This window comes from Lagopus muta, chromosome 1, assembly GCF_023343835.1.
Source record: "Lagopus muta isolate bLagMut1 chromosome 1, bLagMut1 primary, whole genome shotgun sequence".
Taxonomy (NCBI): domain Eukaryota; kingdom Metazoa; phylum Chordata; class Aves; order Galliformes; family Phasianidae; genus Lagopus; species Lagopus muta.
Genome location: NC_064433.1, coordinates 116,805,353 through 116,831,788, shown reverse-complemented (window position 1 = coordinate 116,831,788; position 26,436 = coordinate 116,805,353). Strand labels below are relative to the sequence as shown.

Genomic DNA, 26,436 nt, shown 5'->3' with positions numbered 1-26,436 from the left:
CCCCCTTTCCCCCTCCCTGTGGCACTTAAATGCTTATTATGCTATGCTCCAGGAAACAGATACCTTCTTGTTATGGCCCAAGATGAATGCCAGGATTGAACAAGCATTCATGAAAAAGGGTTTTGTTTAGTCTGCCCTGTCCCACAGTGGAGCTGCATCAACAAGTACAGTTCTATAAGTTAACTGTATCATTGTGTATCATCTCAGATCATGGCATCACCTGAACAACATTTCACTGTGTGTTTGACAGCTGACAAAGGGTTTTTTGTTTTATTTTAATCAAAAGAATTAAAATCCCATCAATTCAGAATTACAAAGAACGTATAAGAAATCATTTGGATGTGTGTGAAATGCAGTATCATTGTATCTTTATTCCAACTGAACGATTTTGTGATAGCTGTTTTATAAATTTTATATACGAGACAGCATTTCATTATCTATAGGTCAGATAAGCATTCTTCTTGCAGCTGTCAGTGTTTTGTACAATGGCTTAGGTTGTAAGGGACCTCAAAGATCAAGCTTCAGCCCTCCAAAGCTATAGGTTTCCAGGGCTGTAGGTTTGCTACAGCTTCACTGATCTAGAACAGCTGTTGCTGAGAGGGGTGGTCTCCTCTCTGTGCCCAGGGATGAACAGTTGGGATGGTTGGGGGCATGTCTAGCACTTCTGATGCTGCTGCTATAGTAGGTTTTACGGTTCCATTAAAGTACAGCAGTAACAGACAGTACTATAGCAAGAGGTGGGTAGGTAAGTTAGAGCTGGTACCATTTGCCGCTCTTACAGGCCATACAGCCTAACTCCGAAGTCAATGCCCGTGTGTTTTCAAAGGCAGCAAATGCTCCTCGAGTAAATCCTGCAAATAAAGGTGGAAAGATCACCGGGTAGTGACCGGCCAACAACGACGTCTGAAAAACATCCAAGTGGAAAGAAGTAACAAAGCCCATTAGTTTCCCAGGCTTTGTAAATAAGGCCACAGGCAGTCCTACGCCATTTCAGAGAAAAGGAGTCAAAGTTTCAGTCACCTCAGCCGCTCCTGCAGCTCCGCCATTAACGCAGCCGGCGCTCATACAGTCTCGCACCGGAAGCCGCTGCGCCCCATCCCGCCCTTCCGGTCCGCGCAGCCCCAGCCCCGGGCAGCAGCGCAAGACCCGCCCTCACCATCAGGGGCGGCGGGGTGGGAGGTGCGTGCGTGCGTGCGGGAAGGGGGACGAGAGGAGCCGCCGCCGCTCCTGATTGGCTGCCGCCCTGGCGGCGGCTCGCGGGACTCCCGTCTCGCGCCACTTTCGCCTTTGGCGCGCGCTGAGGGCGCGCGGGCGCCATGGCTGAGAACGGTGAGGGCCGTGAGGGCGGCTGGGCTGGGCTGTGGAACGCGCGGCCGAGAGCTCCCACTTGCAACGCTGGGCGGGGCGAGCGGGTCTGTCGGGCTATCCGAGCCCGGCGGGAGGAAGGGACTTCGGGGCGGGGGTTCTCAGAAGGAGGGAATCGCCTCGTGAGGGTCGCTGGTCGTGGGTGAGGGTGCGAAAGAAGCGGGAGGCAGCCGTCAGGTGTGGGCAGAGCGCGGTTCTGCCTCAGTGGAGCTGCGCTCCTAAGCGCTGTGGATTCACATAAGGAATATTGCTGCTTTGCAGCAGTATGGGCCCCTTCGCTGCCTGTCTGTTCCCTAGTTGTCATGGAGACGTGCAAAATATAAGGAACTGGAAGTGCCCGGGGAAATGGGGCGGGGGTCCTTTTCAGATGGAAGCTGATGAGATTTGAGGGGTGCTTTGGAAACGAGGCAGTTTCTGTGTTATTTCTCCCCATCCTGCTGAACATCGGCTGGGATGGAACCTGCTTGCTCTGTGTGTGTGCGTGTGAGGCCGTGTGTTCCCTAATGCCAGAACTGCTTCTCAACAGCTGTCCGTGACGTTGTGCCTTTAGCCAAGCGCGGGACAGTCGGGATCTTTCTTTTGATTGAGACGTTGAGGCCCTGGAGTGTGTTTGGAGAAGGGCAGTGAGGCTGTGAGGGGTCTGGAGCACAAGTCCTGTGGGTGCGTCTGAGGGAGCTGGAATTGTTCAGTCTGTAGAAGAGGAGTCTCAGAAGAGACCTTATTGCTCTCTACAGCAGCCTGAAGGAAGGTTGTGGTGAGGTGGGGGTTGGTCTCTTCTCCCAGGTAACAGTGATAGCATGAGAGGGAATGGCTGCAAGTTGGATATTGGGAAGAATTTAATCTCAGAAAGAGTGGTAATGCAGTGGCACAGGCTGCCCAGGGAGGTGGTGCAGTCACCATCCCTGGAGGTGTTCAAGGAATGGATGTGGCACTGGGGGATGTGCTTAGTGGGTGTGATGTGGTGGGCTGACAGTTGGACTTTATAGTTTTAGAGGTCTTCTCCAGCCTTAATGATTGTATGATTTTGCTTAGTAACTACCTGAGTACCTACAGCCATCTCGTAATGCATCGCTGAATACTAAATACCAGAGATAACAGCAGCTCATTACTAAAATTTCTTCTCTTGTTTTAATTATTTTCAGCGATGCCTGAGTCTGGGAGTTTTGCAGCATCACGCTCTAGGCGTGAGAGGAAGTCAAGAAGAGGTCAGCAAGAAGCACTGGAACGTCTGAAAAAGGCCAAAGCTGGGGAAAAATTAAAATATGAGGTGAAAATTCCCTCTCTTTTGTCTTTAATAAAAAGTTAATGTGAGCTGAAATGCTTAACCACCCTTTGTGCATTTCCCAAAATTATGAGAAGCAAAATGCGCCATTCAGCTTTAGCTTACTATTTCTGATGATGTGTATATTTGGGAATATAACTGTCTTTCATATTGCTTTTATTGTTTTCAAAACCAAACTTTAATAATTGCAAATCAAATATGCAGCATCTTTGCTTATCTCGCAGAGAGCAAAGAAGGAACAACCTTTAAATATAAATTAGTTAATGTTATGATAGGAATAGGTTTTGTTTTATTTTTAAAAACTTCAAGTGATCTTCTCTTCAAATTTCAAAGCTTTACATGACTAAAATCCATTAATATGGATTGTATAGAATGTAATGTATTGTGGGTGTCCCTGTTCGTTGCAGAGGAGTTGGACCAGATGACCTTTATAGTCCCCTTCCAAATCAAATTAATTCTGTTAGTCCATGAATACTGATACTCTGTTTCCACAAAGAATACAAAAATTTAAGTATTCAACTGATATAACTGAAATTTGGCAGTGTGACATCAAGACCATCCAATTAATTGTAGTGTTATCAGAAAGTGGCTTGCACATTGAGGTGGATAAGTCTGAAGAAATCTGAAATGCATCGATCATTAAGATGCAAATTCACTCTTAGGCACAGAAGAGCATCTTCAGCATTATTCTTCATAGCAATTCACCTTCCTTTTTACCGAGCTCATCTTGGTGCCTGAGAGTAAAGCAGAGCATCACAGCTTTTATTTGTTAGGATTCATTTATTATTTTATTTCTTTGTGGTGTGAAATATATTAGGTTCAAATGAAATCTCCACTGGTTTTTCAGGAAATTTGGTATAACGTGATAATTTAAAAAATTGGTAACAGTTCTTCTGTCACTGCCAAAAAAAAGAAAAAAAAAAAAAAAAGAAAAAAAAGAAAAAAAGAAAAATTGAATGAATACCTTTGCTTACAAAATGAAAACATTGCATCTGTCCAGGAGCACTTGCAGTTCCCGAGAACTTTTGTGTTTTCATTGATGACCTGTATGAATAAGTAATCATCAATGTGCTTTAAATGTAGGTTGAGGAGTTCACTGGTGTTTATGATGAAATAGATGAAGAACAATACTCCAAGATAGTCAGAGAACGTCAGGATGATGACTGGATTGTTGATGATGGTAAGTTAAGGTTCATTTGGAGAATTATTTCAATTATAGTATTATAACCAGCTGGATTTCATAGTGCCTCTGTTTTGAGGTAAGTTACAGATCAGTGCATTCTTAGAAACGTTTTAGCAGATCAAAAAAAAAAAAGGATGAACTTTAATATGGAAATGAGTCTTGCATTGTTCTCGTAGTGCTGTATTAAGATAGTGAATGTATTTTTCCACCAATAATTGCTTTTGAAACTTTATTTCCAATTGTCAGCCATGTAACTTCAAAAAGAAGTACTGTCATTGGTAATTTCTAATTAAGTAATAATACATTTTGTCTAATAGAAGGTGCAGCTGACAGTGCTATAGATTTTAATGTTTGCATTTGTATCACTTGCTCTACATTAAAGGAAATAAAAGTTTATGTCATGCTTTGGATTATGAAGATATTTAGAAATATCACAAGAGAGAATTTGAACTGCAGATATTTAACATTTGGGTTTTGTACAGATGGGATTGGTTATGTGGAAGATGGACGGGAAATCTTTGATGAAGATCTGGACGATGATGCTCTTGCTTCCAGTAAGAAAGGTAGGATGAACTAAACCACTGTAGAAAGAAAGTTTTCAGCTGCTTCTCAGATGGGCAACTTCTTGGTGTCAGAATATGGTGAGTATGGCCAAAGGCATGCAGTGTAGTTCCATGGCTGTAAACTTACATTTTTTTCAGTCTCTGTGATGCAGAAGGGAGGGGTCCACAACCTGATGTCAAATCACTTCTAACTACTTTAGTGCTCAGTCTTCTATGGGATGTATATTCAAATCTACAGCAAACACATCTGGGGAATGTTTTTGGCTTCCAGAGCCAACGTGTGAGGGATGCGTGGTTTCTCTTACCACTAAAATTCTTCCGTGTGTTTATGGATCTGGGATCAAATGGTTTTGCCATCTTTTATGATCGCAGTGGAGGCTGCTGTTGAGAATCCAGGCCTAGTACCAAGCTCCTAGGTACTTCTTACTTCTGTGCAGATTCCATATAAAGAATCTTGGTCCTTTTTCTGTATTATGGACTCGTATGCAAAGATCATCCCTGATGTGACTAGCAGAGAGAGGATTTTGATAGGATTTTGCATACTTTTTTGTGCATGGCAACCATTAGAAAACTGGCAGCAGACAAAGGAGCATTAGGCTTCATTTCAGGCAACAGTGTAAAGGTGGACAAAGTGATTACCTCATCTGTCTATTCTTGCCTCTAAGTGGACCCCTAAACTTTTAACTTTTAAACTAGAAATAACTGATTTTATCTTTTTCTGTAGGAAAAAGTGGCAAAGCTTCTACAACTGATAAAAAGAATGTGAAAAAATCTGTGGTATCAAAGCCAAACACAATTAAATCTATGTTTATTGCCAGTGCTGGGAAGAAAAACACGGATGTAAGTTACTGCATGGTGAAGTTTAAAGTTTTTTTTTAACTTTTTGTTGTTTTAGTGGGGGTGGGATAAAGTGAGGTTTTATTTCAGTTTCCTGTGTCGAGCTGCTCACAGGATTCTTATGTGTAGTGCTTTTCTGAAGTTGTGCCTGTGTTTTATGGAAATCCTTTAGCTGTTTGGTGCTAATCTCCCGATTGGGTTCAAATGAATAGCTAAAAACTGTTTGGTTAAACTGTTGTCTTGCAGAAAACTGTGGACCTGTCAAAGGATGATTTACTGGGGGATATTCTTCAAGATCTAAATGCTGAAGTAAGTATATAGGTAAAATCTCTGAGATACCGTCATCCATTTATTTTTCTTGCTGTGGAACTTGCAAAGAAAATAAAATTCTTCCCCAAATCAGGTCATCTAGGATTGATACCTGCAACTACACATCTGCTTGATATATTTCATTATGTTTGCAATCTGTCTGCATGTTTTCTGTACCACACAGAAATCGCATGGCTATTGAGTTGTTAAGCCAAAGCTAGTATCTCCTGGTTAGGGACAGCTTATAGTGTGTGACCTGGAACCTGTGCTAGTGCAGCTTTCTAGGTTTCAGTCAGCTTGGAGTGAAACAGAACTTGTGTGCATCTGGACAGCGTGTGCTAACGTGTGTATCAGCATGCTCTGTCACTCTGTGGGGTATCCATCGGGTGTGTTTGAGTGCATCAGAGGAGATGAGGAAGGCTTGTTCTGGGACTCAGCAGTCTGAACTGCCTGCCACCTCCTTTGTGTGGTGAACCTGATGGTTACTTTCTCTGAACTGTGAGTGCAGGATAGCTGTTACAGCAGCCAAGGTTGGACTCTTTCTAATGAAGCCATTCCTGATCATCACTTAGTTTTCAGTGATGGATTTTAGATGGATTTCTTAGAGCTGAAGAATTGCTTACATGTAAGCATGTGAAATTGCTGTTGTGGAGAGAGTGAATTAAAATGTATTCTATCAGTGAAGAGCAAAGGGGGTTGGAACTTGGTGGTCCTTGGGGTCCTTTCCAAACTGAGCCATTCTATGATTCCAGTATAAAGTTGTTCTCCTAGTTTTGTGGTCTTTGTGGTTGAGAGTTGCAGTATCTTAGGCTGTCAAAACCCTCAAATCATTAATGAAATGCATTCTAATGCTGTCAAATTTTGCAGTGCATTAAATAGAGGAAATAATGCTGATAATTACACTATAGGTTCTATTTAAGTAATAGCTAGCTATTGTTTTGTCTTTGATTATTTTCCAACGTTTTATTTTGTTATTATCTGTTGGTAAAGATGAGTACAAAATAACTGTACTTACAAATACGTTAAAATTTGTTTTTCACTCTAGTTTGACAGTGCTTAGAAACCCTTTCTGCCTTTAAAGCACGTGTGCTCAGTACTACTGTTCTAGCAGAAATGAAGAACATCCCACCAGTTATTCTGATACTTGTACGTTGAAGGTGTGGTAGGCTTTTGAAATGCCCACTATTTGAAAGCTGTTTTAATTACTTACGACAATATTTCTCTCAAAATTTACCAAAAAAATGTGTCTTTCTTCATGGGCTGATTGCTCAGATAATTTTTTCTTTTTACATAGCTGAGTTGTGTATCTGGAAGTTTCTTTGCTTGCTGAATGAGAAATCTCAGTGGCCTTCTTTCTTACTGTTGGAATACGTTAAGAACCAAGGCAAAAGAAACCACTAAACAATCCCTCTCCATTGTGTCTCTGTCTCTTTCAATATTCAGAGCGTTCAGCTAAGTCCACCACCAGTTTTAGTGCTGAAAAGGAAAAGATCTGCTGGAATGCCACTGAATCCTTTCTCTGTACAATCTCAAGCTCCTAAGGTGAAGTAAAGGCTTTCTAAAAAAAGTTCTCATCACTAACTGTTAATCTGTGTTTTGGTTAATTTGAATGCTGTCGTCTTTTATTTCTGCTTCTAGAAATAACTTTTTTCATTAGCTTCCTAAGCCATGTTACTCTGTAATAGGACATCTTTCTTCTTTTCCTTCCGTGTTAGTATATAGTAAGAGTAATGCTCTTTATATCCTTAGAGCCACAGTGTGTGTAGCTGTTACAGCTGACAGATGAAATTGTTTCTGTAAGGTGCATCGTGTGAAGGTGAGCTTCTGTCTCTTTTCCCTAAGAGTAGAAAAAACCTTGCAGCAAAAAGAAGGTGATGGGAAATAAAGGAAGCAGTAGAAAGTGCCAGTGTCATGGAAAAGCATAGGAGACTCTTCTTCTGCACAGCTGGAAAACAAAACTTCTATGGGTAGAAGTTGAACTTAGTGGAGAATTGAGAATGAGAGGAGTAATAGGCTTCTGTGTGGATGGAAGGCTGCTGTTGTGGTAAGGGTTCTGCTAAATGGGAAGGACTTTATAGCTGGAGATACAGTGAGATGCTTGCTAGGAGTCTAGAGAGCAGAGTAGAGTAGATAAATCTGATTTGCCATTAACATACAATGTGAAAACTTAATATTATACTGAAATCAGTTCTTAAAAATAGTCACCACTGGCACTTCAGCTGTTGTGGTGGAGTGTGGGAGTAACTTAGAAAGTGGGAGATACAGTAAGAAAGGAGATCTGTGTCTATGTAGTGCAAAAGAGAAGGCATGTCTGTAGGAAATGAGAGGCGGTTACTGTGATAGCTTCCTCCTAGGAGGAGGAGCTGGAAACTTGGATGGAGAAATAAATGAAGAGTACAGCCTTAGAAAATAAATGACCATGAAAGAACAAGACAGCAGTGGCTTTTGACGGCAGAAGGCAGGAGCGGAAGAAGGAATAAATTCATCTGGCTGAGGTAGCAGAAGAAATTGTTAGTAGGGGTGTATTAGATAATGTTTGCTTCTGTTCAAAGATGAGCTGAATTCTGGTGACCACAACTAAAGCGGCTGAACTGAGATGAAAACCCTAGAAATACTTGTGTGCAACTCTAAATTCTGCATCTGTAAACAACAGGTTTGGGCTCTTGTTGCAGTTTAAAGGCCAGCAGATACATAAATCTGTTGTTGGTCATAGTGAAGACCATCTAATAAACATCTATTAGAGGAGGTTCTGTAGCTGCTTAGTAGTTACACCCTGTCTGAGATATAAGCTCTGTGCATACCATCTTGGAGTTCAGGCTTGCAGGCAATGTTGGAATGCAGTATGTTTGTCTCCCTTGCTCTTTCTGACATGGGGCATTGCTGTCTGGTCCCATGGAGTCCTTTAGAAAGCTTGAACTCATTGCTGATCCAAGCAGATGGAGACTAATGCACTGGCCTTCCCTAGTTGTTCCAGGCCCTGTCTCTGCCTGACGTGTATTGTCACATACTCAGTTGGCACAGATAGAAGTATTAATTTAGGAATGGGGTCATACTATGTGGGAAAACAGTGAAAATAACTAAATGTCAACTATGGCCTATTGCAAACTGTTTTTTTTAAAACTAAAGAAGGCACACTTTAATTCTCTAGCATCACTTCTGTTGTAAAAGCTTAATCTTGAGGAGTTTTAGCTGTCATGCTGCAGAATCTGTGGAGCTTTCCCTGTAGCCCTGGTTACTACTGCTGCAAATAGCAAGCACTGGATATTTTTTTTTTTTCCACACTTTTAAAAGAAAAATTTTTAACTCATGTCTAAAATGTCTTTCAGGTAATCACCCCTGTATCAAAGAAAGCTCCTGTTCAACTCAGGAAAGAAGCTCTTCCTCCAGCTTCATTTCTTCCTAAACATCCAAATTACACAGCAAAGTCTGTCACAGCCTCTGAAGAGGATGAGGATATCAAGTTTGTGCAAAAAGCTACAGAAAATGGGAGAATAGTAAAGACAAAAGAAGAAAAAGCTATTGAAGGTATTGAAAAGAAATCAAAACCAAACTCTGGAAACTCATTAAATACATCGTATTAGTGTTAAAACTCTTCATAGTTTGCTCTAGTTAGATGTTAAGATAGCTTAACTGTGATGTTGAGTTTGTAGATTAGTATTGTGTGTTAGCATTCAAGTATATGGTTTGCAATCTGCATGCACAGGTGTAGTCTGCCCTGTCATTTTAATGATTGAAACCTTTAGTTCTATGTGCAACACTTGCAGATGATGATCAGGGAATGATGGATTTTAATGATGAGGACTTTGATGAACCTATGGAAGCAGAGCTGATGGGAACTGTACCTGAGACAGCTGAAACATCAAAAAGAGACAAGGAAGTTGAAAAGAAAGAGAGAGAGCAGCTGGAATCTGTGAAGAAAGAGACATCTGTCTTGTAAGAATCTCTCTTTTTATTCTTTTTAACTCCTTCTAGCAAGTAGCCTTTTCAGTATCTACAAGCCTTAGATTTGTCTTTGTATTTGCCTTTGCCTGTAGTTTGTTTGTGGTACAGACAGAGTAGCGATGATCCAATGTGAGTTTTTGTTTATATCATGACCTTAAAAACGATCATATTGAACGTGCTGATGGCTGCTTATTTCATTAAGAAATACTGAATTCTTTTGGGATTTGGCACGTAACAGCGTAACAATGTATTTCAGTATGGTGGGGTGACTTCATTTGGGTGTGAACACACTTTGATCCCAACGAGCAAAAATGAGGAACTGCTGAAGATTCTTATGCTAAGCAACCCAGGGAATTTTCTAAGATCAGTTGTTGTTGAAAGTATTGTAGCTGGAAGTAATTAATCACGTTCATCAGCTGCATCTTGGAAATAGAAGTGTTTTTACTGTTTTTTCTTGATTGTTTGGGGAAAAATCTTGACTCCTGTATTCCCATAACTTTAAATTATAAAATTCTTGTAGGCTGAAACATTGAATGACTCAAAGGTAGTTTTGCTGAAATAATTTGTTGTTCCCACGAGCAACTTGTACAGTTGTATAGATTTAGTTATGTGAAGGCTTGAGTGGCCAAAGCTGGAGCTGGAGCAGGCATGTGGCTTCTAAAGCTTATGTGTTGTGTAACGAGAGCCATGCTTACATGTGGATTTCTCTCTTCCTCCATCCTTCTCTTCAGAAGTAGTCTGAAGAAATGTAACTTGCATGTTTCTTGGTAGTGAGAAAAGTAACAAAAGGTGTGAATAGGAGTGTAGGTAGGAGTGAAAAAAGGAGAAACAATGGAAAAGATGATTTTATTTCTTGTTGTATTTCTTCTGCAAAACCTGCAGAAGTTATTCTCTCCCAGATATCTCATGTTGGGACAAAGTAGATGAGGATGAAGCTGATCTGGTGGCGACAGATGTTCAGCTGGACCCCAATCTCCTTCCACTTGTGCATGGGGAAAATGATGATCAAGTCTTAAGATTTTATTGGCTGGATGCTTATGAAGATCAGTACAGTCAGCCAGGTAACTATTCACCTGAAGGCAGAAAATGCCATTCTCATTCTTTTTTGTGCAACTGGAATTTTGTACTGCTTAAGTTGTGTCTAGGTACCCTTTATATCTGTAGCTTGTGCAGTAATCTCTTTTGTTCCTCTGCCACCTCCTCTTTAGTGCAGAGCAGTATGACTTGACAAAGGAAGGTGATGCAAAGGCTCTTCTTGATGTTGGCGGCCTATCAATATTCTTAACATTTATGCATGCTCTAGGAATAAGCTGGAACTGTTCACTTCTTACTTAGTGGTGCAACAGTTGAGCATTCACATTCTCTGGAAATGCTTTTTAAGATTCTGGCAGCCTGGTCTCGTGGTTGACGACCTTGCCCATGGCAGAGGGGTTGAAACCAAGAGACCTTTGAGGTCCTTTTCAACCCAAGCCATTCTATGATTCTGGTGGGTTATTGGGAGTCCTGTAATAGTTGTATGATTTTATGCAAGAAGATTTGTTAAGAAAGGGCGGAAGGTGGCCTGAAAGATACAAATGCTATCTAGATCTTCTTGTTCAAACTGTGTAATTCTTGAATATTATCTCTATATTAGAATCCTAATGATTTTTGTGCATCTGAAGTGTGAATCCTGGCTCTCAAACCTTCAAAACTTCAGCTCTCTGACCATCAGCCTTGACAAAAGAAGTTGTGTTCACATCTGTTCTCAGCACTTTCTGTCTGTCCTTCTCTTTAAAGATTAACACTCTATTTCTCTAATATGTGCTTAGAGCAGATTTACCAGAGGGTTCTTCCATATCTTGAAGGTTTTTTGGGGTCGATGCTGCAAGCTGAGTCAATCTATGTTTCTCTGTTGCACCTTTTGCTGTAAGTGGGGATGCCAGACTTAAATGTGAGACTGTACTGCATTGAACAGCTTAGTGATGGGAGTGGTAATAATCATAGATATCTTGATGAAATCAATGGCTCTAATGTAAAATTACTCCTTTTAAAGGCCTCGCTATTGTTCTTTTCCTTTTTTTGTCTTCTAAGTCAGTGGTTGCTGAATGGAACATAATTATGAAAGGATTTCTGTTCCTCGCTTGCAAGGAGTGTTCTTTTCTCATTATGACTTTTTCATGATTGAATAATAAAGACTGCACCTGTTTTCAATTAGTAGCATAAAAGGGAAAATTTTGGTACTGCTTGTTGTTTAACACGCTCATGGTCTTTGTGCTTCATTTGCTGTGATCTCAAATGCGTGGCCTGAAGGGTAAATACTACAGTGTAATCATAAGACTCTTTCAAACTTAATCATTTTTGGAGGCTTACTTTTCATAACTGTCTTCGCTATCTCAGGGAGAGAACTTGAGAATTGTAATCCTATTAACAGTTTAGAGTAATAGTAATAATAATAATAAAAAAACCACCTTTCTTAACCTTGAGCAAGATAGTTTCCCTGTCTCTTGACTTGCTTGCATTTTGATTCATTGACAACTAATCTTCCTTTTCACAGATTTTGTGTTTTACATTTTTACTTCTTTTTTTCCTTTGTTTCTTCTTTCCACAAGCAAGCTTGCAGGGGATAGATCCCTGTATGTCTTCTCTTGTTTCTGTGTTTTACAGATGAAATATCTCTGAGAACTCTTTTGAAGTTGGCCCTTCTTTCAGAGATAGTATTGTGTTTGAGGCCAGTTGACCTCCAAAGATTCCTTCTGTTGTAAATTACTTTGTTTCTGCGAAATAAGGGGACTGAGGCCACGATTTTGTCCGTGCTAGAGTTGATGATAGTTTCTCTGCAATACAGGTGGCTCTTTATCCTGACCTTGGCAGGCCTGTGTATCCTTATTTCTACTTCTCATCTGCTTACATGTATGCCTCTTGCAGGTTAACTTCCACTGCTCTTAATATCGTGTGCTGTTCAAACAGCCGTCTGCTATGATACAAACCCACCCAAATCTGTCTGTCTTTCAAAAGAGAAATGATTGCCAAGGACAAGAACTCCATCTTCCCTGTCACTTAGATCTGTAATTTCAGCCCTTTCTAGATCCCTTTATTCTAACTGTCCAAATCTTGAAGATTGTATCTGTATTAAAATCTCTTCAGACACTTTGTGCAGCTGAAGCATGCGTCCTCACTCTCATCTTCAAAACTGCAACGTTCTCTTCTCTGTCCTTGACAAAAGCAGTCTTGTTCACATCTACTCCAAGCACTCAAGAAATGATTTTTCTTTGCCTGTCACTCTAATTCTGTCATCCAGCTTAGTGCATCTACACTGATTTATCTGCTGTCTAATGGAGTAAGGAAGGAATCTTTACATCTGATAGATTGCACGGCAAAGATAATTTGCAGTGCTTAACGACGGACTTATTTTGTGCATTGTCAGACCAAAGTAGGTTACAAAATATAAATCTTTCTTCTTTGAATCATTGTTTCTGAGATGGTCACAGCTCTCATATTTCTGATTTCATTAATAGTAGAGGAACTGTGTCATGTGTAATCAAATTTCCAATTATTTATGGACTTTGGAGGTGAAATCAGGTTTTCAGGTGAAATCTGGTTTTCCAAGTGCTCCTGGAAGTTCATTTTACACGTAATTCAGAACTGTACTTGAAATTCAGCTACACCTGTTCTGTCGTTTCAAAGGTTAGCATCATGGATTAGCTGTTTGTGGCATTTCTTGCTAGTTCCAGATTCTTAATGGCTCAAGATGTCCAGTAATGATGTGGTTCACTGTGAAGAGTCAGTTACTCTAGTTCAGCTGCATGTAAGCTTTTTGAAATGTCTACTGACGATATAACTGCATCATAGCATATTTCTTACAATATAATACATCTTTCAATGTCCTCATCTACTTAAAAAGGAAAGAAAAAGCCAATTGAAATCATGCAATCAATTAACTTTTAGTTGTTGTCTTCTGAATGTGTTTCTCCAGATTTTATTAGGAGTCTTAATCTCACAGTGCTGAAGGAAAATGGGATTAATTGTACAAGTCTCGCTCAAGAATGAGCAATTGCAGATAACACAGATATTTCAGAAGTGATTGACAGCACAGGCATTCTGATTATCTTCAGCTCTCAGTGACTTCTCCCTCCCTTTCTTTCCTCACAACTTGTGAAACTATTGTAGGTACAAGTGGAATATCAGATTGGAATTCTGAGGCTGGTTGGGTGATGCCATTTTGAATTTCACATATCAGAATCCTGTTACTATTGTGATGGAGGTCGTGGTGTGAAGAACTATGCAGATAATTTACACAGCCAGTGTTTAAAACAATTTAGAATATACTGCTTACATAGAAAAGATTTGATGTTCAAGGACCGAAGCGAGGAAATGGTTGCATTTGTGTGCATGTAGAAATAATACATACTTAGTGGCTTTAAGCAAGATTAAGAGTTGCCTATTGAACTCCTTGCTCTGCTGTGCTTCCTTAGGTGTGGTATTTTTGTTTGGCAAAGTTTGGATCGAATCAGCAAACACCTACGTCAGCTGCTGTGTGACGGTGAAAAACATTGAGAGAACTGTTTATCTACTGCCACGTGAAACAGTAAGTGTATCTTTTAAGCATGTCAAACATAAGTGCCTTTCATTCTGATCGTGGCAGGTTGTGAGTTCTAGTAGCGTGTTTATATGAACTGCTGAAGCCAGTATTGACTGATGCAGATGTTGGTAAAGCGATGTGCAGCACACACGTGGTGTATGTTGTGTGAAATGCAGTTGTAGCATTGCTGCTTTCCCCTGACTGTAGCTAACAAGTGCAGACAAATTGTTATGTTTAGTTCTGCTGCTCACAGAGTAAAAACGCCTCCAAGTATTACAAGAAAGAGTGGAACTTTCTTAACACTCTCTTTCAAATAGTATTTTTTTTAATTCAGGTTTTCCTGGCTGATTGTGTCACAGTGTTTATTTAGAGGAGATAAACGGTTTGTAATATCAAAACAAAATTCAACTTCTTTGTCCTGGCTGATTTGTAAAACTTCTCTTTTTAAGGAGATGGATCTATCCAGTGGGAAAGAGACAGAGACTCCGGTAACCATAATGAATGTTTTCAAGGAATTTAACGACTGCATTTCACCAAAGTATAAGATTATGAAGTTCAAATCCAAGGTTTGTATGCAAGTATTTTATTTGCTCATTTTCTACTGTTCGGGTTTGAAAGGTGGGAAGTCTGTTGAAGTCCAGTGAGAGAGGTTATTCTGAAATGCAGTTAGCAGATCATGTTAGAATTTAAAGTGAAAGATGGTTTTGTTGAGCAGAGAGATGAGTGCGCTGGGATTAGACTGTCTTTGCATTTGTCCGGTTGTCATATTGAAGCTTTTTCTTTGTGTGTTTCATCCTTTACCCTGGCATGTTTGCCCTCTTGAGTGTGCTTGGAACATGGATTGTTGTAATGAACTACACAGGATCTAACATGTTCTAAAGGCTCATTCAGTCTTGAAACTTCAGCTGTTATGGCCTTGCTGCTATGTGCAATAACTTTGCAGCTTTATTGTCGCTGTGCTGTTTACTCAACAAATTCTTAAATGACTACTGAAAAATAAAATGTTGCTGTTTTAGGAAACCTACACATACAGTAATATGAAACTTGTCATAGCCACAGGGAAAGAGCAGATGATGCTGCTAAGTGTTGCAGATTTGGATGATAGTAGTATGAGGAAGCTTTCTCATTTAACTATGCAGAGCCTCCATCTTTTGATGATGGCAGGGGGAGAGTGTGGAGGTAGGGAGTTTGTGTGGGGGCAAGGTGGCTAACGTGCAAGTTGAAGGAAAAGATGTGTTCACAACATGGTGCTCAGAAACTTTTCTGTTTCTTGAAGTAACACTGGTGAAGTAAAGCTGGCTTTCCTTGTTATTACTGGTGGCATGGAATTAGTTGTAACTTTTCTGAGGAGTCCTTGTGACTTGAAATTCATTCTGGGATGGGTGATCAGTAATTGGGATGGTGAGTAAAAATATAGGAAGAATGGGATTTTAATGGTAAAAAATGATGGAAAATAAAAGCAAGTTCATGGGGTAATTCGTGTTAGGACAGGCTTTAGGAGGTGAGTACTTGGGAAATACAGGCTGATGAAATGAAAACATCAGCAATGCTTCAAGTTTGTAATAGCTCATTGTTCAAAGACCCTTCCAGGAATGAAAAAGGAAATTCAGGGCTAATCAATTCTTGATTAAAATAGAAGTTGCAAATAGTTGTATTTCAGAAAAGGAAAGAGGGGAAAAGACCTTTGTAAGCAGATACAGATCTGCTAAAAGGATCTTGATTAAAAAAAAAAAACATCCATTCCATTATAATCCAGAAAAATAGACAAGGTAACAGAGTAAGATAGTTTAACTTTCAGAGATGGGTTTTAGAAATTAAGTAAGCCATTGCAGAAAGTTTGTAAGCTGCTCTTTCTGATTTTTGTTCAAAGCTTGTCAGTTTTTTACTTATTTTTATATAGGGCTTGGAGGAACTACTGAACTGTATTTTCAGGACATGTGACTGCAATGCATCTGGGGTCCTTGGTGTTCCTTAGCAGGAACAGGGAAGCAGCAGCACTGTGACATAAGATCTTACCTAGAATGTTACAGCACTTGATCATCCTGATGAGGAACAATGAACTTAAGGGACAGTAGATACAGAAGATGGCAATTAGGAGGGTTGAGACAAAAGGAAAGTCAGTTGTACCAGAGATTACTACGAAAGAGTTTTATTGTTATTTTCAGTCCAGTAAATTGAAGAATAATGGTAGGAGCTACTTGCTCTCTAAAAACATTAAAAGGAGAGAAGCAGTAAGAGAGCTGCTTACAAGGATGGTTTTAGCAAAAGAATATACTTATAAAATGTAATTTGTGAATAAATTAGACTGGATTGAGTTGAGGGTTCACAGAAGCTCTGAAATAACCTGACAGCAGTGTTTCTACTGTTAGAAATTGTCAAGCTTTCCAGATAACTGATTTTAACTAACTGAATATGGTGTAATGCACTCTAGCTTTATTTTGTTGGCATATTTTTTTCCGAGTTTGATAGTTATTAAATCCTTCCAGGAGGAAGTGAGGACCAGAGCAGGCAGGTGGTAATGTGGGGGTAAGGTGTTAGAAAAGGTACGGGGGGGGGGAAGGGGGGAAGGACTGCTGCTGGTGAGGCTTTTGAGGGGAGAATATGGTAAACTCTGCTCTTCCAGTTTAATACAAAATTTCTGTGACCAGTGACAGGGTTACGCAAAGTAAACCAGGACAGACTGCATGTCTGCAGCAGGGGGTGCTGTTGCTGCCTGTAAGGTAATGGTGGAACTACTGGGGTACTGTGTGACTTCTTGCACAGCAGTATGAAACTAGGAGAAACTCATTCTTTCATCTTTAGCTGGGAACTAGAAGAGCTGTTGGCATACCTCTGATGCACCCAAAGTTGTTTTGTTCAGAGTATCCCGTTTTCTGATGATGCAGAGAGATCTGGTATTTATACACTGAAACAAGTTGTTCTCTGCATGCACGTGTGTGCCTGTCTTGGCCTTGCCAGCCCCAAACTTTGTCCCTCTGAACAGATACACTTAAGCCATATCACTTCCTCCTGCACCTGCTGCTAATTGCAGCTTCAGTGGGTTGCACTGCTGCCAAGTTAGCAAGTCTTCACAAATCAATTTGAAAGCAGCCTTATACTCCACTTAGAAACTTAGCAGCTAATCACTGCTGCTCATTTCTGCTCTCTGAAGGGCCACTTCAAGGGCAGATTACTCTGCAGCAAAGCATTCATTCACTGCAGTTATGACCAGGGGCTTGTGTAATTGAGCTGAGCTCTGTGGAATAACGCAGATGAATCACTGCCGCATACTATTTTTACCCTGTGTTCAGCTTGCATTTGTAACAAGAACTTGTTTGAAGCCTGAGAGTTTAAAAAAAAAAAAAAAAAAAAAAAAAAAGGTAAGTGCTAACAGCAATGTGTGGCCATCTGCTACTTTATGACTGTAACGTGCTGCTCATGTGAGGTGCTGCTTTGGCTAAATAATTCAGATTACATTTGAAGGCTGATTTCTTACACTGTTCTGACCTCATAGTGATGCTTGTACACTGAGCTACAGTGCTTCTTTCTGCTTCTGAGTAGCAGTTGATGCCGTGCTTGCTTCTGGATTTGCCTTCTTCCAATAGAAGGACCTCTCTTCTTTACCCAGGTTTTGTGGCCTTAAATCCCAGCAGTTTTGCAGTGATGTGAGAAGTAGCAGACTTAACTGTAGTGCTCTGAGGGAGCTATTGCTGATGCTATTATTTTAAGGAATAAAAGAAGAACAAAAACATAACACAAAAGCAAATAAATGCACTTAACTGTGCATGCATTTAATTATTCAATTAAGGTTTATTCCCGTTTCTGGTAGCCTACTTTTCCCTGTTATACTTACAGTAGTGCTATATTATGCTGACTCTCTCCAGTGAAAATATGACCTTTAGTTAAAAGGGGCTCCAGGAATTCTTGTATGAGTAAAAGCATCCCAGCATAGTTACGGCGTAATGCATTTCTGCAGTGTGGATGTGTAACTGGTGCAGATGGTTTGTGAAGTATTGCAAAGCGTAGCACAGTAGAGCATAACATTTCAGCAGGTCCAATAGCACTGCTAAACAAGATATTGTAATTATTTGGAAAGTGGAGGTAATTGTTCTTGAAAAACAGAAAATCATTACTGTTCTTGCAGAAAGCAGAAGCGATACTTTCAGTGAAGTTGTACTGATCTGAGACTGCTTTAACTATCTCTGTGTTACATATAAACAAACTTGACTACTTTCTAGTAAAGCCTAAGTCATTCAAATGGAAAAATGAAATACAATAGAAAGCCTGTAATAAAGTAAACAGCTGACAGGCTGTTGGGAAATCAGCTCTCTTGGGTTCCTCTCTGAAATGCCTGTGTGCTAAGGCATGGGGGTATGGAAGGAGGAACTGTGTTGCAGTGATAGGGGTATTGGTTGTGATCATGGATATATAGTGGGGAGGATGTGGTTAAGCAGGAATGGCAAAGAGGGAGTGCCTTTTGTATGAGAGAGCAGTGGGTCTGCATGGAGCTTTGCCTGAGGGAGGACAAAGAGCAGCTTTTGGGTCAGCATTATAGGGCGGATTCATGGGGTAAAGCCATGGGAGGTGTCTGCTGCAGACTGCCTGATGAGGCCTTCTACGAATGACTGGAAGAAACCTCACTTCTGCGAGCCCTGTTTGCTTATGGGGAGCTTTAACAATCCCAATATCTTCTGGAAGAACAATGCACCAGAGCATAAGCAATACAGGAGGTTTCTGGAATGCAGTGATGACAGCTTTTGGGCACAACTGATTGGAGATTTGATGAGGGGAGAAACTGCTGGACGTGGTTCCTATAAACAAGGAGGAACTGGTTAAGAATATGAAGTCTGGGACAGCTTTGACTGCAATGAAGACAGTATGTTGGAGGTCAGTAACATGAGAGGAGGAAGGGAAGCAGAAATCAGAATTACAACCCTGGTCTTCTGGAGATCAGACTTTGGCCTACTTGGGGATCTTTTAGGACAAATCCTGTGGTTGATGTCCCTGGAGAGAGTAAGACTTCAGGAGAGTTTATTTTTTAAGGATCACCTCTTCTGTGCTCAAGAAGGATTCATCCTGACCATCAGAAAATCCATCAAAGCTGGTAGGAGCCCTGCATGGATGAACCAGGAACTTCTGAATAGATTCAAACAGAAAAAGAAAGCATGGGTCAAGTGACCCATGGGTCTGGGTGGCCATTGAAGCATATATAGATAGAAGTAGGAAGGCCAGAGCCCACCTGAAGATGAATATGGCAAGATGGAAGAGAGGCAAAGGGCAGCAAGAACAACTTCTAAAGGTATTGGAGAACTATGGAAAAGGTGGGCCTGCTGGTGAAAGGGGTCAGGATACTCAGTCCCTTTTTCACCTTGGTCTTTGTTAATAAGTACAGCCTTCAGCAGTCCCTGGTACCAGGAGGCCAGAATGAGAGTCGTAGAAAGGAAGACTCTGCAGCAGAGGAGGGTCAGGTTAGGAATGTTAAACTGCACAGATAGAAGTCCACAGCACATGATTGGTGGCACCCATGAATGAGGAAAGAGCTGGCTTGTTCCACTGTGAGGCAGCTCTTTGGTCATCTGTGAAAGATAATGATGATCAGGGGAGGTTCCTGAGGACTGAAAGAACAGAAATGTCATTGGTGTCCTCAAGATGAGCCAAAAGATGGCCTCGGAGGTCACCTCCAATCTCAACTGTTCTGTGAAGGACGTTCTGGGGAATGGTCAGTCTCACCTCAGACCCTGGGAGAAGGTGCTGAAGGAAACAACTGTGAAAGCTGTTGCCAGGCACACAAAGCACACAGAAAGGTGCTTGTCAGTGCTCAGTGTGGGTTTACAAAGGGGAAGTTAACCAAGCTGGCAGCCATGTGTAAGGAGATGAGACTGGCTTGGTGGTCAAGTAGAGAATGGTGGCTGAAATGCTGTGCTGAAAAGGTTGTGATCTGCTGCACGAAGTGCATCTGGAAGCCAGTCACTGGTGTAGTGTAGGGATAGGTACCGTATTGTGCAGTAGCTTGGTTAGTGATATAGATGATGGTGCAGAGCATAGCCTCAGCATGTCTGTAGAGAGTGGACCAGAGAGATAATCATGAAGGCAGGGACATTTGTCATGAGAAACTGAGAGCTGGCGCTACTCAGCCTGGAGAAGAGGTGGCTTGGGGAAGGGGCGAGGGGGGGGGGGGGGGGGCACTGTGTATAAATATCTATGGAAGCAGGGGAAGTAGACAGCCATACACTTCTAATTGGCACCCATTGAGAGGACGAGAGTAGCAGGTATAATGTGAGACCCTTAATTTCTTCAGAGCATAAGAAAACACCTTTTGTTACTGTAATGGATGTCAAGAAATGACGCACATTGCTCAGAGAGGCTGACAAGTCTCCATCCTTGGAGACAATCTAAACCCAACTGAACACAACCCTGCGAAGTCAGTGCTAGCTGACCCATCTCTGGGCAGGGAATTGGGCTGCGTTACCTTTTGAGATGCTGTTCTACCTCAGCCATTTCAGGATTTTTGTGATTGTCTGCGACCACCAATTGTCAAGAATGTTTTTGCAGTCTGTGAATGTACAAAATATTTTGGAGTTTCCTTAGCTGTTACGTTGTTTGGCTTTTGTTTGTAACGGTCAGTATGCTTGTGAATTTATTCAGTACAGAACTGTTCACGGTATGAAAACCTGGATAGATTAAATACAGAAATTAAAACAGTTTTACTATATTTAGGTGGTTATAATGAGTTACAATAGTGGTAATATGTGATCAAGCCCATGGTATTTGAGGTTTTATGCTTTGGTTGGCCTTTATTTCATCACCTTTTGGGACAGAATTCATCTTCAATTTGAAGATACTGAAGAAATGGTAATGTCTTTGTTTTATTCAGAAAGTGGAAAAATACTATGCCTTTGAGATCCCGGATGTTCCAGCCAAGTCTGAATACTTAGAAGTTAAATATTCGGTGAGTATAATCAATCTGATGAAAGACCAGAACTTGCTTTCGTACCTACTTGGGAATTGTTTATGTTTCTATAAGAATAAGAATCATAGCATTTGACCCTTTGTATCTAGTGTCTGTTCCTTTGTTGCGTTGTGTAGATAGTTGCTCATTATCTTCTTGTTGGCTTTGTTTGTTTGTTGTTTAAGGGTATAGGAGTTAACTTGCTATTTTCCAAATGCAGAGATTAATTAATACCTAAGCTTGCAGCTGGTTTGTTTGTTTGTTTTTTGTTACCATTTGTATGCTTGTTAGTCCCTGCCATAATAGTTATTTACTAGGAAAATTATGACGTGATGATTTGTTAGAGTTTGCTGTATCGTGTAAAGAAGTCACAAGGAGGAGAAATATTTCTAGCAACTGCTACGTTCTTTCCACATCCCTCCCAGTTATAATTTGTCTATCGTGTGTGTATATTCAGAATTATTTTTATATTGCGTTGTTTTGCCACCAAATCAACTAATCAGCCTAACAGCATTTAGCTGTGCTGTGTCAGGGCCTAAAGTGCTGAAAGATGGTTTAAATTAACCAATAACTTTAAATGCTTTCCTTTGAATCCATGTCCAGAATACAAGTTTCAGTTGCTAAAGCAGTGTCTCATAGAGGTTTGCAAGCTATTGCAAATCTTTCTTTAGCTGTGCAAGCTTTAGTGCTTTAATCCAGCTTTAATGTTGTCTATCATATGAAGACTGGAGCTGTCTATTGATGTGTACAACAGTTGAGCAGCTTTTGTACAGACTTGGAGCTCTGCTATAGTCTTTGCTGATGATAATATTTCTCCTGCATCCAGTGAGGATGAGGAACTTTTGCTTCAAGCGTATTATATTAGTGTCCTGATTCTAAGTAGTTATGTGGCTATTTAAGTACAGTCAGTAGAGTAATTTCTTGAACTACTGTAAAGTGTTACAAGTAAAGGCTGTGCATGAGGAGAAATTACAGTGATTTCAGGTACTCCGCAGTTCCGTGAAGGTTCTCTCTGAGTATAGTGTGTCAACATGAAAACTTCCGCGGTGTGAAGTGACTCACTGCTTTTTGTTACTTGTTAGGCTGAATACCCTCGGCTTCCTCAAGACCTGAAAGGAGAAACATTTTCACATGCATTTGGAACTAACACTTCTAGCTTGGAACTTCTCTTGATGAGTAGAAAGATCAAAGGACCGTGCTGGCTGGAAATCAAAAATCCACGTATGGCTCTTTGCGTGTGGAATGCTTGTTTGTTGAAAAACTTAGATAATTGGGGATCCTAGGGGGGAGGAAAAATATAATCTCTACTGATAAATTCTCATTTTACAAATTAGTTTCTTAATTTATCTATGCAGTTTTCATTATCTGGTACAAATAGTAACTTTCTGTTTGAAAGCTCTGCCCATGTAAGGTTGTGCATGGCGGATCAGATTATAACTTTGAGTAGCAGTGAGAAGGAATGGTGCAGTTCCCAGCACTTTGATACATACTCTAAAGCACTGTACACTGAGCTAGTTAAAATTACTTATGTTTCCAGAAAAGAAATACATACACAAAAAAGACATATAATCAGTAGTCTCTGCTTCAAAAAATGATGTATTAGTATTTTTCTGTTGCGCTTGAAAATTTCTGGTGTGGAACTTGATAATTTGTGATGTGGAGCCTAACTTTGCCTTGGTTAGAGTTCCTCATTCAGTGTGTGCTGTGTATTCTCAAAAACATAGGGGTGCTAATCATATTTGACAAAATCTATGAGTTTTCTTGGAATCTTTCTGAGGCATTTCAAATACAGTATTGTATTTGAAATTGAATATTGTATACAGTATGTATGTATGTATGTATACATACATACATACAGTATGTATGTATGTATACTGTATACTGTATACAGTATTGTATATTGAAATTGAATATAATTGAAATTTGTATTTGAAATATTTATACAATTTTGAATTCTGATAGAACAGTTTTCTTTAGCACCTGGCTCAAAAACTGATGAAGCTGATACCAGTAAGGATTTTGAGCTGGAATGTACACAACAAATTCTTGACTACCAAAAGACAAACTAGCTCTGATGAGTTTTCCACCAGGCCTTGGCAAGCGTCAGTGTACTTCCTGGCACTGAACTTAAAGGCCTAAGAATAGCTTTTCACCTGTGTTCTTTGCTCAAGAATTGACTTCGTATTCCTTTGGTGTTTTCTTTCTCCATCTGAAAAGAGGCCAAAGTTGTTCCACGTAGCAAACGTCATAGTAACGATAGCTAACAGTTCAGACAGTAACTGTTCCTTTTTACCTAATGTTGATGAGTGTTGGATTCCTTGCTGGAATCAGATTCTGATCTCACCTCAGAGTTAAATGGTATATTAAGGAAGTTGGAAGTTCTTTACCCATTCCTATATCTTTGTTACAGCCTTCAGGTTCTAGAGAGGGTCTGTAACTTGGTATCAGAATTGTTCATTTCAAAATGGTGACATGCCTACTGTATTGAAAACTCAGTCTTTAGTTAGTTGTATTTATGTAAATCTTAGTAGTTGTTGCCCAGGATTTTCAGTTGCAAAGCCAAGTATTTTTTTAATCTAGTTTATCAGACAGTTCTTCCTTACTTGTACCTTCCCTTCCATATTTCCTGTGGAGAGTCTCAGGATAGGAAGTATACTTGACTAACTATAAAATATACACCAAAATAAAAACAAAAAAAATAATGGAGTGTGTTAAATAAGCAATTTCTAAAAATGTTTTTATTAATGGTAAAAAAAAAAAAAAAAAAATTCTTCCTGAACCTCCAGTTGATTGTCTTATTGTGCCCCCTGGGGTGCATGCATCCCACCTTGGGAACCACTGTTCTGTAGCATGCTAGTTGAAGCTGTAGGTGTAAGAAGTTGGAAATTAAATTAAGAAATTGTTAAGTAGCTGATTGCCTGTCTCGTTTAGAGAGATGATCAGGTGTTTTTTACAGCTGAAGATGTTTTGGTCAGTTACCTATTTGCATTTGGAGCAGGAATGGTGAGAGAACGTAGTGTGTTGGTTCCAAAGAGGTGTCAAGTAGCCAAGTCTACCAGCACCTATCCTCAAAATGCTAATCCCTTAAAAATGCAGCCTCAGCTTCATTGTAACTGGCTGTGGTGAGTTATCTTGTCTGCATATCAGCATCTTCTGGGAATGAGTTTTGTTTTTTTTTGTTTTTTTTTTTTTTTTTCAAATGAATAATTATACTTTAAAAAATATTCAAATATAATGGATGGTTTACTTTTTTTTTTTTTTTTTTTTTTTTCCCAATATCCTCAATCTGTCAGGGAAATTAATCCACATATTATTTCATCTGCCTCAGTTTCAGACATGTAACATGATCTGTGAGTTGGGAATCCAGTAGAGCTGGGACTTCTAGGCTGTTAACAGGAGACGCAAGAAATCTTCCTGGCCTAAATAAAAATCCTCCTTTTCTCTTTTTTTTTCGTGTGTGTCTGTGTATGCAAAAAAGCCTCTGGTGTGTTTAGGCTTGTGGTAAATGAGAGTATTGAGTTACCATAGTGTTGTCAGGATTAACCTGAATGTAGCCTACAAGTGCAAAACTTTACAGGAACATACCCTTTTTGATGTTACTATTAGACAGTTCTTACCTGTGATTCCAAAAAGAGTGAAGGTGGTTTGTGTTGTTTCTTTAGAGCCCTCAAGTCAGTCAGTCAGCTGGTGTAAGGTAGAGGCAGTGGCCATGAAGCCTGGCTTGGTGAACGTGGTTAAAGATCTTCCTCCTCCTCCTCCTCTTGTGGTAATGTCCCTCAGCATGAAGACCATTCAGAACCCAAAGACTCACCAGAATGAGGTAAGTAATCTGCTCTTGATTTTTGGTTTTGTGTTGTTTTGTTCTGTGTTCTGCATTAGAAACCTCCTAAAGGCTTGGAAAAACTTCAATTTATAAAATGCCTGAATACTGCTGAATAACTTTTCTGTGCAGCCAACATTTCAGAGAAACATTTACTAATATCAGTGTAAGTCAGACTCAGTGGGTTCATTGGGACCTTTTGGTGATAACTCATTGTGACAGCAGATCCTAGATATATATATTTATTTATTTTTGAATGTCAGTGTTACATGTCCTAGGTAAAATGACTTGTTTGTTTTTTTTTTTTTTTCCCCAAAGTGGAATGAGGCCTGATCTGATCTGTTAGATCTTACAGCTTCTACTGTAGGCTGCATCAATAAAGTGAGGCCAGTTGTATGGGCTTCAGTAAGACCAAGTACTGAGTTGTGCACTTGGACCACAAGCTCAATGCAACGTTACAGAGCTGGGAGTGATTGTTTCTCTGTGTTCAGCTCTGGTGAGGCCACACCTCGAGTACTGTCTTCAGTTTTGAGCTCCTCAGTACAAGAGGTTGTGGCCTTGGAGTATGCCCAGAGAAGGGCAATGAAGCTGGTGAAGGGTCTGGAGCACAGGACTGATGGGAATTAGCTGAGGGAACCAGGATTGTTCAGTCTGGAGTAGAGGAGGCTCAAGAGAGGCCTTACCGCTCTCTACAACTGCCTGCAAGAGCGTTATAGTGAGGTAAGAGTCAGTCTCTTCTCCCAGGTGACAGCAGTATGATGAGAGGGAATGGTCTGGGGGTTCAAGTTGGATATTAGGAAAAATTTATTCTCCGGGAGAGTGGTGAGGCGTTGGAACAAGCTGCCCAGGGAGGTGGTGGAATGACTGTTCCTCAAGGCACTCAAGAAATGTGTAGCTATAGCACTGAGGGACATGGTTAGTGGTCATAGTGGAGATGGGTTAATGGCTGTACTAGATGATCTTAAAGTTTTTTTCCACCTTAGTGATTCTATGATTCCTCTGTGAGACTTTTTCTTTTACTCAGGAAGTCAGAGAAGTATGGGTGGCCATCTTCAGTTGTGGACTGCAGACCACAAAGTGCAATTAGACATGCTGATCTGTTTTCTAACAGAAGTCTCCCTAACTTAGGAGGAGATTTTAATATTCACTTTGTAGGATAGTTGACTCTGGCTTATAGAGTGAAAAAAAAAAAAGCCAAGACTGACAAATTTTTAAAGAATTAGTCCTCTTGATCACATTAAAGCCAACCTAATGAGACATACGCCTGGTACTAGCAAGATTGCCAAAATGTCTCTCAAACCTGTCTGATTTATCTTCTGTTGGGCTTTCTTGACCAATGTGGGGAGCAAAGATTTCTGTCAGCAAAACAAGCAAGAAGAATTAGCAGAGCAAAAACTTCTAAACATTGAAACTTCTTGGTTGGAAGAGAGGAAACTCATCCTGGGGGAAGGCTTCTGCATGTCTTGCTGTGCTCACATCCCTTATGCACTTCATAAGTTATCCCTTAAATGATTGGGCCTATTCAGACAAAACTTGAAAAAAAACAACAGGGTTTTCCAAAATTTCATATCTCAAAATTCTAAGATGATCATTTATGAGTAAATTACATTTTTGTTTTACTTAAGATCAGTTCTTAACTCCTTTTTTAA

The 26,436-nt window shown here is 40.2% G+C and overlaps 1 protein-coding gene across 2 annotated transcripts in view; it reads left to right on the top strand.

Moving 5' to 3' along the window:
• The first annotated feature begins 1,137 nt into the window (after nucleotides 1–1,137).
• POLA1 (DNA polymerase alpha 1, catalytic subunit) overlaps nucleotides 1,138–26,436 on the top strand; it is a 192,996-nt gene continuing 167,697 nt past the window's right edge. Inside the window, exons 1-15 of one of the 2 annotated variants that reach the window (XM_048933783.1) lie at nucleotides 1,138–1,179; nucleotides 2,508–2,632; nucleotides 3,731–3,827; nucleotides 4,313–4,393; nucleotides 5,118–5,233; nucleotides 5,477–5,539; nucleotides 6,983–7,081; nucleotides 8,866–9,064; nucleotides 9,304–9,472; nucleotides 10,364–10,542; nucleotides 13,933–14,045; nucleotides 14,489–14,605; nucleotides 20,893–20,967; nucleotides 22,050–22,188; nucleotides 24,630–24,787. In XM_048933783.1, the coding sequence (XP_048789740.1) occupies nucleotides 2,510–2,632; nucleotides 3,731–3,827; nucleotides 4,313–4,393; nucleotides 5,118–5,233; nucleotides 5,477–5,539; nucleotides 6,983–7,081; nucleotides 8,866–9,064; nucleotides 9,304–9,472; nucleotides 10,364–10,542; nucleotides 13,933–14,045; nucleotides 14,489–14,605; nucleotides 20,893–20,967; nucleotides 22,050–22,188; nucleotides 24,630–24,787 (1,728 nt within the window). In that variant the 5' untranslated portion in view covers nucleotides 1,138–1,179; nucleotides 2,508–2,509. The other variant, XM_048933782.1, reaches the window with a different exon arrangement.